This window comes from Xiphophorus hellerii, chromosome 6 (genome assembly GCF_003331165.1).
Source record: "Xiphophorus hellerii strain 12219 chromosome 6, Xiphophorus_hellerii-4.1, whole genome shotgun sequence".
NCBI classification, from domain to species: domain Eukaryota; kingdom Metazoa; phylum Chordata; class Actinopteri; order Cyprinodontiformes; family Poeciliidae; genus Xiphophorus; species Xiphophorus hellerii.
This window is the reverse complement of record NC_045677.1, coordinates 3,864,376-3,883,277: the sequence shown is the minus strand read 5'-3', so window position 1 is coordinate 3,883,277 and position 18,902 is coordinate 3,864,376. Positions and strand designations below refer to the sequence as shown.

At 38.3% G+C, this 18,902-nt stretch overlaps 2 protein-coding genes and 1 long non-coding RNA gene across 6 annotated transcripts in view; 1 reads left to right on the top strand and 2 right to left on the bottom strand.

Moving 5' to 3' along the window:
- The first annotated feature begins 227 nt into the window (after nt 1-227).
- asip2b (agouti signaling protein, nonagouti homolog (mouse) 2b) lies at nt 228-5,913 on the top strand. 2 transcript variants are annotated; one of them, XM_032565507.1, is made up of 3 exons: nt 228-536; nt 4,103-4,173; nt 4,936-5,913. In XM_032565507.1, exons 1-3 carry the CDS (start codon nt 528-530, stop codon nt 5,159-5,161), a joined length of 306 nt encoding a protein of 101 aa, XP_032421398.1. In that variant the 5' UTR covers nt 228-527; the 3' UTR covers nt 5,162-5,913. The 2 variants fall into 2 exon arrangements, with proteins under 2 accessions (XP_032421398.1, XP_032421397.1); XM_032565506.1 differs by having other exon boundaries at nt 247-536; nt 4,994-5,913.
- Nucleotides 5,914-6,638: 725 nt separating this feature from the next.
- The window catches only part of LOC116721567 (uncharacterized), a 64,187-nt gene continuing 51,923 nt past the window's right edge, over nt 6,639-18,902 (bottom strand). For 2 of the 3 annotated variants that reach the window (XM_032565401.1, XM_032565402.1), the window contains exons 68-74: nt 18,701-18,885; nt 16,821-17,020; nt 15,839-16,007; nt 14,904-15,013; nt 14,690-14,803; nt 13,783-13,909; nt 13,486-13,691 (exon numbers count right to left, since the gene is read on the bottom strand). In XM_032565401.1, coding sequence (XP_032421292.1) covers nt 13,681-13,691; nt 13,783-13,909; nt 14,690-14,803; nt 14,904-15,013; nt 15,839-16,007; nt 16,821-17,020; nt 18,701-18,885 — 916 coding nt within the window. In that variant the 3' untranslated portion in view covers nt 13,486-13,680. Of the gene's footprint in view, nt 8,042-13,485; nt 13,692-13,782; nt 13,910-14,689; nt 14,804-14,903; nt 15,014-15,838; nt 16,008-16,820; nt 17,021-18,700; nt 18,886-18,902 lie in introns of those variants that run through there. The other variant, XM_032565403.1, reaches the window with a different exon arrangement.
- Nucleotides 8,461-11,312, bottom strand: LOC116721654 (uncharacterized). Its single transcript, XR_004339649.1, has 2 exons — nt 10,342-11,312; nt 8,461-10,302 (listed from the first exon to the last, which is right to left on the bottom strand). It is a non-coding gene; the product is annotated as an uncharacterized LOC116721654 (long non-coding RNA).

Sequence of the window (18,902 nt, the reverse complement as noted above, 5' to 3'; positions counted from 1 at the left end):
TTAATTTTTTTTTAGATGTAGTAGTACCAAAATAACGAATTGGTTAAATGAAACCCAAAACTCACCTCTGTTTTACCTCCGTTTTACCAGCTGCCTCAGTAATACAATGTGAATAGGATGCTCGTGTTAAACATGGAGCAGCTCAAACAGCATCACCTCCCGCCGCGTCTCGAGACGGTAACGCGGGGGCGGCGCGCTCCGCCCCGCCTTTTCGTCGCTCGCGCTCGGCCTAGGTAGAAGCGTAAGACCTCGTCAGAGTCTCACACGGACCCGAGCCTTCAAAACCGAAGATAAGGGAGAGCAAAAAAAAAAAAAGTAGGCGAACCGACGCGTTCATTTTTCACCCCTCACTTTTTCCAACAGCCGCTGACACCCAGAGACACATTTTCTGAGTGCGAGGGTGATTTTACTATCTTCATCCAGCACCATGAGAAGCTCCACCGGCAGACACTTGTTGTGCTTGCTGCTGCTTTTCTTTCCGCTCTCGTGGGCAGAGGACACGAAAAAAGACGCGAGGAAGACCGAGAATGTTACAGGTACGGACGTTGAGCAAACCTGTTGCAGCTGGCGCTGTTTTCTGCTGTTTATTATCCGTAATAATTGTGGGCCTGAGGGATGCGCGGTCTGCGGAAATTGTGGATAGATCCTACATAAAGCGAGGCATTTCTTTAGTCCGTCTGACAATATATGCTTCCATCTCACATCTGGCAAACTTAGAAAAGTCTGAGGAATTAGCTAATTTCTTTCTTATGTGGCTTAGACTTAATTGACTACACCTGCTTAATGACGGACATTTTAAAGCTCACCTGTTTAAGCATGCGGTATTCTGGCTTTTATCAGTCAAACTGGTATGTCAGATAAACAATTGTTCAGTATTTACAGAATATATTATTGTGGGGTCTGAAATAGTATTGTATAAAGTAGAATCACTCAAACAAACAAAAAAATCTCAAAAAATTGTAGATGTACTTCATTCACACTTTGAAAATGTTATTTTACTTTTAGCTAAATAAATGCATCTGATAGAGCAATATTCGTTTATAAATCAAATATTAGGTCATTTTTATTGGTTCAAACAGACTTTAATGTTAAGGTACACCATTGAAACAAAAAGTTTGCAGGAAATCAAAAGACATGTTCATTCTATAGTTAAACCAAACTTGTCTCGTTTCAGGTCAGTTAGAATTACTGAAAACTATTTCTGCTCCAGTAATGAGAGAAACGTGTCAGGTTTAAGTCTTTAAAGTCAAAACTTTATATACATTATTCTTTGGTTGCATTGCCTTTGAACTCTATGACTTCGGTCATAAAAACCATGGTTTACGACACTTAAGAAATTATGCTGAAGACTCCTCTTGTTTGTTTTTTAAATTTACTTAAAAAACACATCGCACCCACATAATGTAACTTTTTATTTTTGGACTCAAACGCACGTTGTGAAATCCTAAATTTTTCAATATTTTATAAATATACTATAAATAGACTAGACTAAGAGCAAAACTGACAATTTGAAACTGTTGATAATTACAACCACTTTGATCAAAGTTTCTGTTTATTCTTTCCTATTTTTCACTCTTTACATAATACAGATAACTTATCATGGTCTCGTTTTTTTCTAATAAAAGTAAGACATTTGTGAATGTTTAAGAAATTATTGTTTGCTTTTTGCTATAAAAGTGAGTAAAACAGAATAATATTTTTCATGCTTTGAATGATAATTTATTCGGAACCAAGTACAGCACTCTAAGCATCTGCTTCAGTCATCGTCCCAGAAATGTTCCTTAAAAACCAAATTTTGTTTTGAACTTTTGTTTTGTCCAAATTGAGCCTAGGCGAACAAAGAACTCGGTCTGAAAAGTGTGGGTGTTAAATAATCCACATCACCCACGCACGCGATGCCATTAACAAAACTTTGCCACAACTTTGCTCTCACTGTGTTATTAATGTTCTACAATCTAGACCAATACCACACAGATTCACTGAGACTGAATTTCACACAGGTGAAGCCTATTTACCTTTTCAGTGACTTTGGAAGGAAGTTAAGGGTATCAGAGAAAAGGGAGTTGAATGTCAATGCACAACACGTTTTACAGTTTCATATGCTAATTAATTCTGAAATCCACGAATCATTTCCTTCCATTTCACTATTCTGCACTGCTTTGTGTTTGCCTGTCTAATAAAATCCCAACTGGATATACAGATTTTTGCAGTACTAACCGTGTGAGAAAGCTCAAGGGTCCCTTCAGTTATGATCAAAACATTGTGAAGGTGACTACATTGATTTGCGCCTAAGCAGCACCGTGTGTCTGTTCATATTTAAGCAATACCACGCCATTGGTCTGTGGATACCGGTCCAACCTCTCCTGCTCAAAGTATAATTAAATTAAGCCTTGACAACTCTCTTTAGGAGAGGCTAACCAAAACATCTGCTAACATGTTTTCCTCTGGAGATCAAAGGAGCATATTCTTAAACAGAGGGGGTGAAGAAGTCCTGCCTAATGACTGAGGAGTTGTTCTCCCTAAAGGACTCCACTTGCACTGATTTTCACATCTTCAACTCATTAATGGCGAGCGTTTCTTGGCTGCCTCGGAGATAAATGTTCATCTACTTTAGCTCTAAATTCCGTCGCTCAAAACAGATGTAACGTGCCAAGTTCTCTGTTGCTTTCACCCACCAATTATCTGGCAATTTGCTGACCCCTCGAACACCCTGCTAGTTGGTGATAGGCCAGTTTAAATGAAACCCTGTTCTTCCCGATGATTAGGTTGAGCTTGGCCTGGGGGGCTGTTTTTTGTTCTCTGTCATTATTCTCCGTCTGTTATGAAAGGCTAATGTCACGGGCGTAACAGTAAATAAGAAATAAATTACAGTTCGGTATGCATCTGTCATGGTTGGTTTCAAGTCGGACACGAATGTAGGCAGAACTGGAGGCAGGAGGTGAAATGGAGGTCAATAATTAGGAAACCATAAAAGAAAACCCTTCTCTAGCAAAGGACGGTGAGAACCAATGAGTTTCTACGGAGGCTGAGGTGTAAATGACAAACAGAAGAATAAACTAGGAAACTGAGCACAAATGAATAAACCTTTTATAAAGGTAACAATATCCTAACAATAAAGAACACTGGGAAATATTCAGAATAGGATAAACCCTACTGGACATAAATAAACTACAAGATAATGATCAGATAAACTTTGGAAAACCAAAGCCCAAAGTTCCCAGGATCATGACAGTATCCTGGTTTTAAAGTTGAGTTTTGCCACGGTTAAATCGAGAACAATATTTTAGAGTTACTGTATTTGTTTACTGCTGTCCAGAGATTAAAAAAGGACAAAATAAAATGTTAAGTTTCTGAAATTAAAATGGTTTTATTATGTTCTAAGACTTCAAAAAGTGGAAAGTTTAGAACTGACTTGAGATCTGTTTGGATTTTTTTCAGTGAACAAAGCAGTGAAAGCTGGATAGATCAACTATAAAACAACATCACCATATTACTGAATACGGCATCGCTGTTGGGAACCTCCGTGGTCCCCACCTCTTTTGCCTCCGCCCACCCTGTGGGTAGTTTTTTGTTTATTTTTGGACTCTTGGCCCTTCCTGTGTTTCCGCCCACGTTGGTGGGTTGTTTTTTGTTTTTTCTGGACTCTGGCCCCCCGTCCAGCGCCCCTCCGCCCACCCTTGTGTTTTTGTTTTGTGGGCGTCTGGTAGCCGCCCTTGAGGGGGGGGGTACTGTCAGGATCTGTGTTTTCTGTGTGTTAATTTTGAGTTTTGTGTCCTTGAGTCTCTTCGTTGTCCTGTCCTCCCCTTGATTGTTCCCAGGTGTGTCTCGTTTCTGTGATTACCCTCCCGTGTATTTAACTCCACCTGTGTTCCTTGTTCCTCGTCGGGTCCTTGTCTATGTCTTGTGAATGTTCAATGTGTCCATGTGCGTGCTGCCAGTTGTTTTGGACTGTGTTTTCGCCATTAAACACCATATTCATCTTACCTGGGTCCGCTGCGTCTGCCTCACCACCCTTCACCGCATCACTTCCTGACACTTAATAGTAAAGAAAAATTTGTTTCTTGTCAATAAACCTTTTTTCATCTGTTATCTCTCTTCCTAGTTTGGGGACAAACTAAAACAAGACGACTATTTGCGAGGCATAAGATTTCTCCAGCAGAGCAGATTCACATTGTAAGTTTTTAATCTTTTTTGATTAAAGCAATTTTCTTGGGGCATATAAATACTAAGCTGACAGTATTTACTGTCAACATAATACAGTAAATACTGTATGCCTTCTTGTTACCTAACAAAAGTTTAGCTTTCTTACCCTGAACAAGAAATAAAGTTCCCTTATTGACCAACTCCTATCAATTACCTTTTCCCCTGTAAATCCTTCCACTAATCCTTCACGGTAAAAAATTACGTTGGACAATAAATCGTCCCACTAATTATTACGATAGGCGATAATATTATGTCGTCACATTTCTAAAATAATGGCATAAGTTATATTTTCTCTTTTCAAAAACATTTTTAAAAAAATCACTTTTGCCAAAAAACAGATTTTTTTCAAAAGTGATACACTTTAGGAAGGTGATAATATTGAGAATGGTGTAATAATGCCGGTTCGCCCTCCAGTGCATCAATAAACTTACATTTTTTTCAAAGAACACTTCACATTTGAACTGGAAGACAGTTCCAAAATAAAACACAACCAAAAACAAGAAAACAAAAACCTCTTACAACTGGGAGCATAACTATAAGGATTGTCTCTGTAAACAAAACTGCCCTTGAAAAATATTAATCATCAAAATGGAAATGATTGAGCTCATTTTAATTGATCAGGTGATTAACTGATTAATTTCTTATTGCGACATGCTTACCCTTCACACGCCCGTCCCAACATACAGCTGAGTCGACTCCAGACTTTCTCCCTGGTTTATTCCTTTTGCACAGACCTGAGGTCCTGTCTCTGTTCCAACATGCCACGTTGTCACCTTCACTGCCGTTTCAGAGACACAAGTCCCACATCCTGACCCCGGCGCGGCGCTGCGGCCGCCTGATGGAGAACTGCTCCTCACACTTGCCTTGCTGCGACCCGTGCGCCTCCTGCCGCTGCCGCCTCTTTAACACCATCTGTCACTGCTGGAGGATGAATCCGCTCTGCCTGAAGAGGACCTAGTGGCGACCCGCCGGTACACCTCAGCACACACTGGGGGAGTTCTCTCTAATTCTGCTTCAATGTGACCCGAACCATCATCCAACGGCAGAGCGCAGTAGCTGTGAATAAGATGGTGAAAATAAGGGAATGTTTCTAAGGAGATGTAGCATAAAAGAAAAGCTAAGTTGTCATCACACGCAGCATTAATAGGCAGATAAAGACTCAACACATGAGCCTGCTATATCTCACTAAAAGTGTACAACGTTGCCTGTATAAACACTGATTCTTGCCATTTCTCTGTAAAAATTAGAATAAATAAGTTTATGAAACAATTCTGGCTCAGTACACAACAAAGCCGTCTGTTAGCTTACATCAGTGTATGTCGCCTTACAGAGACGAGACAGTTTTATGCATCACTGCTGCGCTAAGATTGCCTCATAAACAGGGATGGTGTTCCTATCAGAGGGTGTAGCCAATGGAAAGCTTGACTTGTGTCATTTTTCATGTTTCTAGACAATAACATGTTAACTGTGACTGATTTTTAGGCATTGTTGCTTTTAAATATTTGCATATTCTCTCCTGTCACTCATGTGGAGACATTTACTGTATGACTTCAGCATCTTTTCTTTAAGACTCACAGCAGAAATGATGTGGAAAAACAAATTTCATGTACATTATTATTCCTTTATTGCTTGCACTTAATTATTTGTGTACGGTTTTATGAGTTCAAATGATTATATTTTTGCTATCTAATAAATATGCAGTGAACTGATGATGTCATGGGGTTTGTTTTGAGCTGAAATGTTAAAAAAAATATTTTACTAAAAAACATCCTAAAAGAATAAAAAACCGTATATAGGGAAAATAAGCTTTCAGATTTCTTTTGTTGTTGTCACACTTAGATGTTTCAGATCATCCAATATATTTTAATGTCAAAGATAACATTACTAAATACCACATGTAGGATTCTAGCAGGTAGGGTTGACCGTTTTTCCATAACATAACAGGCTAAAGTTTTCATTATATAATAATGAAACAATTTTAACATCATTTAATGTCAGCCGTATTAAATACCGACTAAAAAAAATGGAAATTGTTGTTTTCTCACGTTAAACGTAGATATATTATTAAAATATAGCAAAACAGGAACTTTAATAAAAGATGAAAAGCATAAAACTTTGTTTTCTTTATCACCTCCTTACCTTCGTAGCACATCAGTATTTTTTGGTTACCATGCAGCATAGCTGACTGAGTGCTGTTAATGAGAAACGTAAGGAGTACGGCTGCCACTTATAATTCTTGTCGGACAATAACTTGTCTCAGAAGTTATTGCAATAAACTATAATGTTGTTTGAGACCATTTTCAAGTAATGCAATGGTAATGGCATAATAATGCAAGAGCACATTCTCAAAGATCAATAAACTTTTAATTCTAACGAACATTTAATACTATAGCTGGAAGACATTTTAAATATGGAAAAAAAGAAATAAAACAACCAAAACAACAAAAAATAAATTATGTAATCTTTACAAACAGAACAACTGTTCTTCAAAAAAGATCAAAACGTCAGTCTGACGAAAAAAACAATAAATCATGCAAATGGAAATTATAGAGGCCATTTTAATATATGATGCGATTAATTGGTTTATTGTTTATTGTGACAGGGCTAGACAGGAGATTGTTGAGTTTCTATATTTCAAAACAGAAACGCATAAAATGCAGACTCTGTTTGGACCGTTTCTCTTCCCCGTTCTGGTATGGTCCTGCCATCTTTGTTTCTTTATCAACTGGCTCCACTTTAGGATGATCAGCGGCGACCTCTGCTGGATGGCGGCCACACTACAACACTGAAAGAAGGACTAAGCGGGCGTTATTTCTTTATAGATAGGATCTAATTTGAATCTAATAAACCATTGATCAACAATTAATCATAGGTCAATTAATTGTTGAAAGAGTAAAAAAAAAAAAAAAAAAACAACAACTCCAGAACATGTAAAGCTCTGGAGGCCTCAACAAAAACCAACAGACCAACAGACACGCCTGCCTTACATTTGACAAATAGCATCACGACGATCTCCAAGACTTAAACCTTTCAAAATGTGTGTATCCCATAAAACCAGCTTTGTATGTAAAAGGTATCATGTTAAAAAACCATGTTAACTTTGTGGTTTTTATTGCTTTGCTGCTTCACAACCTGCTGCTCTTTAGCAGAAAATCCTGAAGGAGAACATTCAACGATCTGTTTGTGACCTTAAGATGAGGCACAATTGGATTACGCAACAAGACCACAGGAAGCACATCAGCAGGTTTATCCTTATTAAGAAAAGACTGAAAGGTTTGGAGAGAGCTGGTCAAAGTACTAATTACTCCAATTGAAATGGTGCAGTGCTAGCTAAAGCATGTCTCAAAAACCCTCCATTGTGGCTCAATCAAATGTATTCTTCAAGGAAGAGTGGTTTATAAATTTCTCTACGTGAATTTAAAAGACTGCTGAGAAAACAGCATGTTGCATTTAGTCAGGTTATCTTTGTCTGATCATTTGTTTGATGATCTAAAACGAATACAGGATGTTTTAAAGAAGGCAAATACTGAGTCTGACTGACTGAAGGCAAAATGAAGGAAGGATGGCTGACTACACCAGTGAGATCATTTAATGGAACACAGTTTAGTGTGTTTCCCAAGTTCCTTTCTCACTCACAAACATGAAAAGATTTGAAGGTCACAGAGAAGCAGTCCAGCTCCGTACACAAGACGCGTTCATGTTTCAGGGCAGAGCATGAGAAGAAAGGTCGACTTAAATGTGTCAGCAGGGGAGCCATGAAATGACAGATGCATCGTCCGTCTTCTCCATCAGGAAACACGTTTCCTCTGTGCTGCTGCTGGACTCAGTTGGACTCGCGCTGTGTGGACAAGAATCAGGAAAGTTTAAGAATTTATTTTATTACGAAGCAACTCCAAAGCTCTCACTGAGGTTAACCTGAGCGATTTTACGACGACACGTTTGGGGTTTCTTTTAAGAATTACTGAGCAACTTTTAGGATGAGATCTTCAATGATGAAATGTTAGGAAGAGCAAATGTTTTTTCATTTTTCATTTTCAAATTGTGTAGACAATAAAAGTTTTTGGTTATTTCCATTGATTAACCTTGTTTTCAAGGTTAATCAAAAGGAGCATTGAAGAATGATCTTCAACGGTTTTGAAGACCATTCTCAATTTTGTTGGTGGAAACAGACTAACAAAACAGAAACTATTCCTCCTAAAATGTTAGGCAATTACACATTTTACATTAAGGCAAAAAACGTATATTGTTTTTTTTTTTAGAGCTACAATAATTTGTTCCTTTCTACTTATGTTCATCGAAATATTGGAGATTTTATTTATTGCAGAGCAGGTGAAAGAGAAGGCTTCACAGTAAAATAAATTAGAATTTTTGTTTATAAAAAAAGATTAGGGCTGGGAACTTTAACACGTTAATTTGGTTAAGTAATTACTGTACACAAATTTCAAGGAACCTTTATATTCAGCCTTTTCTGGTGCACCCGTAAATCTGACGCCCAAGCGCTGGACAATGAAGAAGTTTGTCTTGGTCCACTGAGGGTCAATATTTGCTTAAAAAAAAACGACACCATGTCTCGCTGGAAAACACTACTGTTGTCTTCAAGTTGTGCTAAAAGGTGCTAGCCTATCAGCAAAGTTATTCAAGCCTAAAATAGCATCTCAATGCAAAACATTAGCACGGACGCTAATGCTAATGCTAGCGTTCACAGCCCACATTTCTAAAAGTTTGATTTTTTTAAACATGAATGATCAGGGGTTCCTGAAACACTCGAGAGCTGAATAATAGCACTTTGCACCGATCTGATGATTGAATAACAGATTAAAAACAACAAATATATCTTTGTTGTTGAGCACATATTTATTTAATAATTTAACAACAAAAATAGTTTTTGAGTAGAGTACATAGAGAATATAGTCAAATTAAAAATTGTTCATTGTTTCTGTACTAACTTCTACAGGCATTCAGCTTCATTTGATTTTATTGCAAATGGTTGAATTGGCAATAAATTCAACCATTCTATTGCATATATTTATGAAAATATTCAAAACCCTGAGCATATACTACTTTATTACCCTTTCATGTAAAATCCCCCCTCTCCCAAAATAAATAAAATACTTAGAATTTTGTGGTTGTAATATTAAGCAATGGAAAAGGAACAAAAATGAAGTTAAAAATCTGTCAGTGATGTTGAAACAGCATTGGGCATCATTACAGTGTGAGTGAAACCGCAGACTGAAGCTTCCTGGAGGATCTGATTGGAAGAAGAAAGGCTGGTATTCCAACCACAGCCAACAAATTTAGACTGGTTTAATATGGCGCACTGCAGCATGAGCATTCTGTTTCATTTTATTTTTACAAAGTATTATATACACTGTTATTGGCTTTTCGAGGCTCTTGAGTAAGAACCCGTGTCTGCGTCTCAGAAGTAGCAGCAGCAGGCTGCTGACAGGAACCACTTTATTTATCCAGTTTCTTCACCTGGAACTCATTTATCAAAGAGAAGAGCTGAAATGTGTTTTCCCAGAAATTCCTTCTGTGGGTGAGAAGACAAGAGCAGCTCCAAAAATAAGATCACATCAAAACTTCTGAATGTGACCGTGTGGGTGTTTGTTTGTTTTTTTCTTTTTAATTTTAGCTTTAACGTGAACAAGAAGAGTACATTCACTTCTATTTTTGAAAAGACACAACGTAGTGTAGAACTGTGACGATGAAGGAAAACTGTTCGTGGTTCTGAAAGGTTTTTCTTAGACAAATGATTACACGAAAAGTGTGGCGTGAACGTCGTCGCCTGTGTGTAATTTACTCTCAATGAAAGTCCAGCTGTTCTGTGAAGTTACATAACATCATGAAGCCTCATGGAGAAGGAACACAGCAGACATGCCAGGGAGAAAGTAGTGAGACTTAGCAGGTTTAGGTTCTCCAACAATGTCCTATTTATTATAATTTTTTTTTTAAGTCATTGTCAATCAATTCTATTTTAATATGTAATAAACCCTAAAGTTTCAGCTTGAAATAAAGGAACCTTACACCCTCTAAATAAACCTGTTAAACAAAATAGGAACTGCCAAATACAACTCGTACGTTTGTGAGTTGTAAGCCATCCTAACCCTAACCCTATCCCTATCCCTACCCTACCCTAACCCTACCCTTTGTTTCAGCATTCCCAACAGCATGATGCGAAAACACACAATCTGTGATCGCTACTTATTGACCTTTATGATGCAAAATGACAAAGTAATCCATAATGATCAGAAGTGGTTGTGTTCATTGCCAAACTATGATCTGACAAACGCTTCAGGTGTCTGAAATTACCTAGCGATATCAAGCTACACTTTGGACCGTACAGAAAACCTCCACCCATCTTTTCTTTTTCAAGGGGCCAAACTTTCTTGTAATTTAAAAAAATATATATTTTGTCTGGCGTCAGACAAATTTAGAGGAAAAAAGTCCAATATTAACTGGGCAAAATTGTAAAGGTCCAGCACTGTGAAGGGGCTTCACAAACAAAAAGAAGAGTCCATTCATTTACATGGCGCCACTTTGGATTTAAAGACACAAAGACGGAATAAAAACACACGATTTGCGATCAGTGACTGCAACCATATGGAATTTAAATGTGAGGGATCTATGAGTAACTTATTAGATTTAAAGTGAATTTCTGAAATTCAACTTGCATACACTCGTGTACATTAAAACTCATGGGCAGAAATCCCAAGGGGGTCAGGGGTCCGGAACCACCAATCTTGGAAAAGTCTAGAATTGATTTAAGCTTTTCTGGCAAAGGTAATAAATATCTCATTCATATTTAGCACTTTAACTCTTAGATTAATTAGAAGTGTTACGTTTATGTTCTGATTCTCCCCAGATATTCCTTTCTATCTACATGTTGGTTCTCAGCCTTCCAGCAAAACTAAAAAAAAGGTTTAAAAATAAAGCAACTTAAGTTATAACTTTTAATAGCCCATAACTTTTATTGGGAGCCATTACAATAAATCAATGCTTATGAGGAGTTTTATTAAGGAGTTACTCATTAAAACTTTTTATTTAGAACCTTACATTTTTGTAAAGGTGTAGCAGAGATTAGATCAGTGAGACTGAAAAAAACTCGTACAGAAGCAACATTTGAATTTTAGTTTCACTTCTCAACAGTTTGTTTACTGAGAAAAACACGTCTGATGTGCATTACTAGTCATTTTTGGTCCTGAAGCTTGAAGGTGGTTTTAAACTTTTTAAACCACGTTTTACGTTACATGTCAAGGTAACTTTGCCGATCCCCTCCCCCCAAAAAAATCCTTTTTATTTCCCCCTCCCCTAATAATGAGATGAGATTTACTCCCTTCCTAAAATGTAGCAAACCATAAGAGTATCTTCAGTCAGAGGCTACTTCAGATTCGCTGCAATATAGACCACTAGAGAGCCTACCTGATCACAACATCAGCATCTACAACAACAGTTGGAAGAACCTTGGATGATATGACTTGCATTTCATTTTCCTTTGGTATAAGTAAAGTATTTCTGAACTGAATTGAACTGAAAGAAGAACTCTGAAAGAACACGGACCTCTGCTTCGTGACGGTGTGTTGGCGAACGTGTTTCCCCTTTAATTTATTCACACTTTCCTAAGACAGAAACCTAAAATTAAATAATAATAAATAACCGTCTGTTTCCTGCTGTGTGAAAAGGCGGCTGTGGGCGGCGCTCCGCCTCAGATGAACTCCATTCAGGCTGTTATCCGGTCAGTTGGCGACGCCCACATGTTTCATTTGAGTTATGTATTGAAAAGGTTTCCGTCACAGGCGCACTGTAAGTCACAACATACAGATCATGAATGACCTGGACTCAAGTCTCTCTTTAGCCGTGTCAACACACCCTCATCGTTCTGTGCAAAAAATATTTTGAAAAATTTAAAGAACAAAATGTACATATATTAATGTATACACTCAATGTTGTATAGTTAAAATAGTGCAAACATGCTCATTTTGTTTCACAGGAGAGTAACTGACTGCTCTGGCTTTCAGATGCTCATTGCGTTCAGAGAGACCGCCTGGGGGAACAAACGGCCTCTGTGTTCCTTGCAGATGGCGGCGACTGCCTGGTGAGAAAAATTCTTGGAAACATTCAAACGAATGTTCGGAAAATGACGACAATTCCATAATAATATAACATTCTTCAAACATTACCACTTTAGCAGAAGCAAAAAAGGCAACAGGAGCTTCACATAAAACAAAACAAAAAAACCTTAGCACTTAGCAACACTTAGCCGGAGCAGCATATTTATGTATTTATTTTGTTCCGTAAATAATTGAGATCACATTTAGCCACACACTATTAAGGAAAATGACATTGATAATAAATTTTTTAGTATATATAATCTTTAGATTTTTTTTTTCCCTCTCCACATCTGAGAGCAGCCCCTCAGCGCCCCCTATGGACCAACCGCTACTGAAAATGACTAAATCTGTACCCTGCTGCAACACTTCCGCTAAAGTTTTGAAATCGGGGGAACATTTCTCTATGAAGTGTAGAATTTTTTCTCAGAACAGGTACGACTCTTCACCTTTGCTGGGATTAATTGACATATAAGCAGTCTGGAATGTCCTGTGACACATAACTCAGTTTTGAATCTGAATATTTAATGAAATATCCAAAAGTATGATGTGGTGAAGGGGTCAAAATGTCACTTATGGAAAGAAAAGATTCTCACAACAATTTATTTTACAAAACTCTTAGTAACTGGTTTTCTGGGATGATTTAACATCAAATTCAGCCAATCTTGCAGCCGCATTTATGAAACACAGATGAGGATTATGAAACTCTTAAATCAGAAGATTGACTTTCCTCAGAGTTCACAATAATTCTGATGTCGCAGTAAATCATTCCTTCCCTAATCTCACCTGTTGGCTCAGTGTTTTTATGCGTTTCAATAGAAACTTCAACATGACAAGAACCACCTGGACAGTTATTCCACAAGTTAAATGCTAAAGCCCCTTTTTTTTGTTTACCAATTTATCCAAAGCAGAACAATCCCAACGGCTCTGGGCAGAAATGCAAATGGAAGTAAAAACACAAGCAAAAAAAGAACTATCCCTTGTGTTGTAGCATGTTAGCATGCTAATTAAATAATAATAAGACTGTCCTTCAGACCTTCACTGCAACCAGGAACTATTGAAACGTAATAGATCCCTCTGCCCACAATGTCAAAATGATCAATACATGGTTTATTGTCCTTGTATCACTGGGTTTGATTAGCCGCCTCCCAGTGCATCACGATAAACCAAACCATACTGATGCACAAAAGACAGAAGGATTTTATTTAAAGTTGTTGAAAATATTCTAGAATCTTTCTCAAAGTACATTAGCAAATATGACAACACATTAAAATATGTTACTGAAATGAATACATAGAGAAGACAGTGGTATGTAAATGTATTCATTCTGAACAGAAGTTAGCAGAGGTCAAGTCTTCAGTTTGTTTGTCCTTCAGACCTTCACTGAAACAATAGAGAAAAAAGAAGAGCTCAATTTATTTCAAATGGATTTTAACAGCTGAACGTCTGGGTCACTTTGTGCTGCTGTTCTTACTACACTGGCCGGGGGTCTCCACTGGAATGTAATTCTGCTGGCAGAGGTGAACAAACGCCGCTGCTAACCTGCAGGGCGCTTTGGAGGAGCTCTGCCCACACACAGACAGGAACTGGGCTGGATCCACCTGAACACACACATCCACATCGCCGCAGCTAGCTGCTATTCTGGTTCCCAAACACTCGGAATTTAACCGGCATCAGGTTAGCATTAGCGCTTCTTTTGGTTTGTTTTTTTACATTTGATCACAAACTTCAGTTTGCTTTTTGCAATGTACTCACAAAAAGTAGTAGATACTTGTGAATTGATAAATGACAATTTAAAAAAAAAAATCTTTCTTTAAATATAAATGCACACCGCACTTTTTAGATCTTTGTACACATTTTACTGCATTTGCAGCTGCAAGTCTCCTCTACCAGGTTTGCACATCTGAATGAATATTATTCAAAATGCTATATACGGATTCAAGCTAAAGGTTTCACATTTTTATTTGTAAACAATCCAACTAAAAATGAAGACTTTTACAGGGATTTACATTTACTTTAATAGAGCTTCTCATGCAGTCATGCAAAGACTTTTTTTAATGCTAACGTTTTGCCATTGGGTTTTTATTTACCTTATAAAAATTCACCTTTTGTTCGGATCGTATGGTCGCGTTAAGAATATCTCAACAAAATTTCACGTGAAAAGGAGAAAAACCAATTTTGTTGGACAATTTATCTGCTGTTTCTTGCCATGGGATTCAATCCAATTTTGGAAAAATCTACTCGAGATGTCCTGCCAGTCAAATCTCCTCACACAGTGCTTTTTTTTTTTCTTCTTTTCTTAAATCAGTCTGAATTTCTTTATCTCCAACAAGCTAAAAAAGCGGCTGAGGAATACCAGAAGTATTTTCCTCTTCACTTACCACCCTGAAACAGGAGCTGAGAGGCGAATCTGGGGAAGAGAAGAAGGAAGCGCAGCCCGCCGGGCTCGCCGCTGCGGTGGAAACGTCTGTGGATTTATTGCACTTTGGCTCCAGCTGCAGACGCAGACAGACGGGACCGGTGAAAGATAAACACAATCAGATACAAACATTTATGGAGGGAAAAAAAAAATAAAAAAGGCATTGCTGACCCGACCTCCCAACTGTGGAAAAACTCCTCCAGAGTCTTCGCCTGAGATCCGTCACGCAAAGAGAAATCGTTGCCTGCGTCGTTATCGTTGGTCCCCAGCAGACCAGTGGAGGCGCCTGAGCAGGGAAACGAGTCCAAGCAGAAAACGTTCCTTTACGTTTTCCGTGGAAATCACGTGTTTACGTACAGCTCATAAGTTTATGATTTTTGTTTGACAATAAATGGCTTCGGCTAACCACAGAGCATGAGTGAAAACGATTTTATTTTGTGTTCTCAGGCATATTTTTATGGAAAATGGAATAAAAAATAAATAAATCAGAAATTCTGCTAGTGTATGTAAACTTATGAGCACAATGGTACCCTGTATAAAATACACCTTACTGTCTGACATTAAATTAGACACATTTCCTTCTTTAGGTCATTTAGAATGTTTTATATTATAGCTATTTGCTAAATGTCAGAATAGAGGAAATTTTCTTCTGTTTGTTTATATAGAAGTTTTCATACACTAAGATAATTTTTTTATATACAATTTGTGAAAACCATTATAATGATGTCATGGATTTATAGGCTTCTGAGAGCTTAACTGATAACATCTTAGTTAAGCGGAGGCTCAGGTTCCCATCATGGGAAGAAAATCTAAAGAAATCAGCCAAGAGGTCATGAGGTCATGAAGAAAAACGATAACCTCCTTCAGTCTCCTTCATTTCTGGGTGTGATTTCCTGATGCTCATGAGCATGGGGTCACACCGTCCAGAAAGGACGTGTGTCCCCAAATTTGGGTCTTCGGTCATGAGATTCTTTCTTTGTTCTGATGTTAAATAATGTCAGTAATAATCACTGATGTAAAGAGAAAATTTTATTTGTTTTAATGTCACACTGTGAGAAAAAAACGTGATTTCTTAAAACAATAAATGTAAAAACCAGGTTTCAGCTCTTACCATGTAACCATCCATCCAGGGTGAAGCTGCACAACTCCAGCTGCAGGTCACATGACACCGACTGTCCCTCCTGACTGGACACCTGTACTTTGTTTGAGCCTTTTTTCACACTCAGTCCACGGCTGCTGAGGGGTCCAGGTGGGACGGCGTTCTTACAGTCAGCTTTCACCTGAGACAGAGTAACCGTCGGTAACCGTCTCTGTAACCGTCGGTAGCAAATCTGATTAAACACATCGTTCACTTACAGTGCCTGTAAAAAGCTTCACCCCATCTGGGTGTTTTATGCTGGTTTTTCTTTTGCAAATCAATCACCATCAACAAAATTTGGCTTTTTTGACAAAACAGAAAAACAATCTCTAAAGTCAAAGTGAAAGATAATTTATATAGAATAATTTAAAAATATATTTAGCATAAAATAAGTGACTGCATAAATATTCACCCCCTTTTAAAGTGACTGACCTAACTTAATAGAGGTCCTGTCAATCGGTGCCAGGAGTCTCATAATGATTGAAACTCCATGAAGTGTTGATGTTTGGAACGTTGCACATCAGCACAAACGCACCATCCCTACTGTGGAGCATGGTGGTGGCAGCATCATGCTGCGGGGACGCAAAATGAACTACAGTTTTTAATTTTCCAGCAAGTCAACAACCCGAAACAAACAGAAATAGTCTGAAGACATCAAGTGGCCTAGTTAAATCTTTGATTTGCATCCAAAGGTGTGTTTTACTAAATACTGACTGAAAGGGAGTGAATATTTATACAATCACTTATTTCATGTTGAATCATTTTTAAATAACAGTCGTTACTTTTGCAGAAATCAGCTTTCACTCCACAATAAACCCTTTTTTGTGACTTTTTGTGAAAATAAAACAAAAATTTGTTGATGACAACTGATTTGCAAAAGTAATTTTAAAAAAAGGGGGGAGGGGGGTGAAAGACATCCGAGAGGATGAATACTTTTCACAGGCAGTGCACAAACCTGGCCAGTGCGCTGAATGTGGACTCTGCTGTTGTCCATGCGTATCAGCAGGGAGCTCTGAGCGTCGGCGCCCAGCAGCAGCGTGAAGGACGGCTCGGTGCGGACGTCCTGGGCGAGGAGCAGCGGACAGGAAACAGGAAGTTCATACAGACGCCCGTCAAACGTCACCACAAACTGATCAGCCACCAGCAGCGCTTGGTCTTTAGGAACACAGGGAGGGGAGAGGCAAACACATTACAGGTGACCTATGATGCTTCATTCAGCAGGTTAAGACAGGTCTATAACTAAACGTGTTCAATAATATTTTTTTGCACAAATTCATTCTTAGATAATGAAATTTCACCTGCTCAGTTCTGCCTATTTTCATCTTCTTTCAGAATGAGCTGTTTAGGTCTCTGTCACTTTAAATCCAAATAAACTGCTGCTGGCCACGCCCCCAAGTCAACATTTACACCGCACATTAAAATGGCTGCAGTTATACAACCGTACAGCTTTGAAAAGCAGAAGTGGAGCCTCCTGCACAACCAGCAAGAATGCAGCAAGTGGTTTGCTAGATGGAAAGTCAACAACAAAACATTTGTCTTTTCCAGTAGCCATTGTTCAGCGCATACGGCGGTAAAACAGACAGTTGCTTATTTTTGAATTATTTTTAATTCAATATTTGTCGCTATTTCAGCACCAGAAGTCTCTCATTTAGATTTTCAAAATAAGAGTTCATTGCTGGAAGCATGCCGTTTATATTGCTGGTAACTTGAGAACAAAATAATAGAATTGTGATGTGACTGCCAACTTTGTTTACTTTAGTTAGAAACAACTGGTGGTAGTTTAAGTTCATTCGTAGAAGTTGATTTATTCTTTTTTGTTGTGTCTATTATTGTTCCTTTTAGTAAAGAACATTTATTTGAGTACAATTCAGTACATCAGCCTGATAGTTCTTTGTTCCACTCACACTCTGGACGACGTCAACAGGTGTTCTGGCAGGAACAGTACGAATTAGTGACACCACCCTGAAATTTGTGTTTCCAGTAAGAACAGTGTTCCCTTCCCTTCCCTTGGCTACATCTGAAGAAAAACAAAACAAAACAAAAAAAACTAATTTGATAACTGTGATGGATTCCAGCTTGGTAGAAAGCAGGCCCCTGAGCCTGCAGAGAAGTGTTTTATTAGAGGCGAACTGTTTCCATCAGCAGATGTGTTTTGTCAACAGAGAAAGGATTCTGCGTGTGATTTACAGCCGCTCCTCTCTTTCTGAGCAGACAGGTCTGCCAACGCTGAACTCCACAGGTCCGAACATCCTGAAAGTCCAAAACATGTGTCCTTGTAATGGCTTCAGCATGAACAAGATCTCAGAAATCTGTTTTGTCAGATAAAAGCTTTGATGAGCAAACGTAGCGCAGAAACCGAAAATCTTTGCCTTTTAAATTAAGAGGACACAAATTAATTGTAAAAGTATTCAGAGCCAAGTCGGCCTCATAAGCTGGGTCTGATTTTTAATAATTCAGATTCCATTATGCGTTTCCTCAACCACAACAATGATAGACTGTTTACTGAAGTGGTTCAAGTGAAACTAAACGTCTGTTACTGCAGCAGCTGAACAGGTACATGAATATTAAATCATGTTTAAATAATTACGAATTCTTGATAATTACTGAGCCAGTAAGTAACATAGTTAAGTAAATTGAGATAAGGTGTAGGATTAAAGAATGGTTTGTTATGTATTCAAAAAGTGTTTATGTATGCACTTCTTTAACCCTTGTTTTTAAAAACCTGTTTGAAATAAATAAATAAATCAAATCAAAAACTCTTCTCGTTTCATGTAAACGTAACCTTACAATAGGATAGATATGAACATGTCGAATCTCAACCCTCGAGCAGCTTACGTCTGAACGGGCTGTCCATGATCCTCCTCTTGAAGCGATAAAGCTCAGCTGCAGGTCTGACGGAGGCGAGGGCCCTCAGGGGCCCCAGGAGCCACTCCTCCAGCACGGTTTCCAACAGCCCGCCCTCGGCGGCCCTCGACAGGTTGAGATTCAGCAGCGGCACCGACAAAGCGACTGCACAGTCTCTGAAAGAAACGACAGA

What these genes read in the sequence shown, in the direction of transcription:
- asip2b (XM_032565506.1), top strand. Translation starts at nt 428, where the DNA reads ATGAGAAGCTCCACCGGCAGACACTTGTTGTGCTTGCTGCTGCTTTTC. An exon ending in GAAGACCGAGAATGTTACAG is followed by an intron (nt 537 to 4,102) that starts GTACGGACGTTG and finishes CTCTCTTCCTAG; the next exon opens with TTTGGGGACAAACTAAAACA. An exon ending in CAGCAGAGCAGATTCACATT is followed by an intron (nt 4,174 to 4,993) that starts GTAAGTTTTTAA and finishes CTGCCGTTTCAG; the next exon opens with AGACACAAGTCCCACATCCT.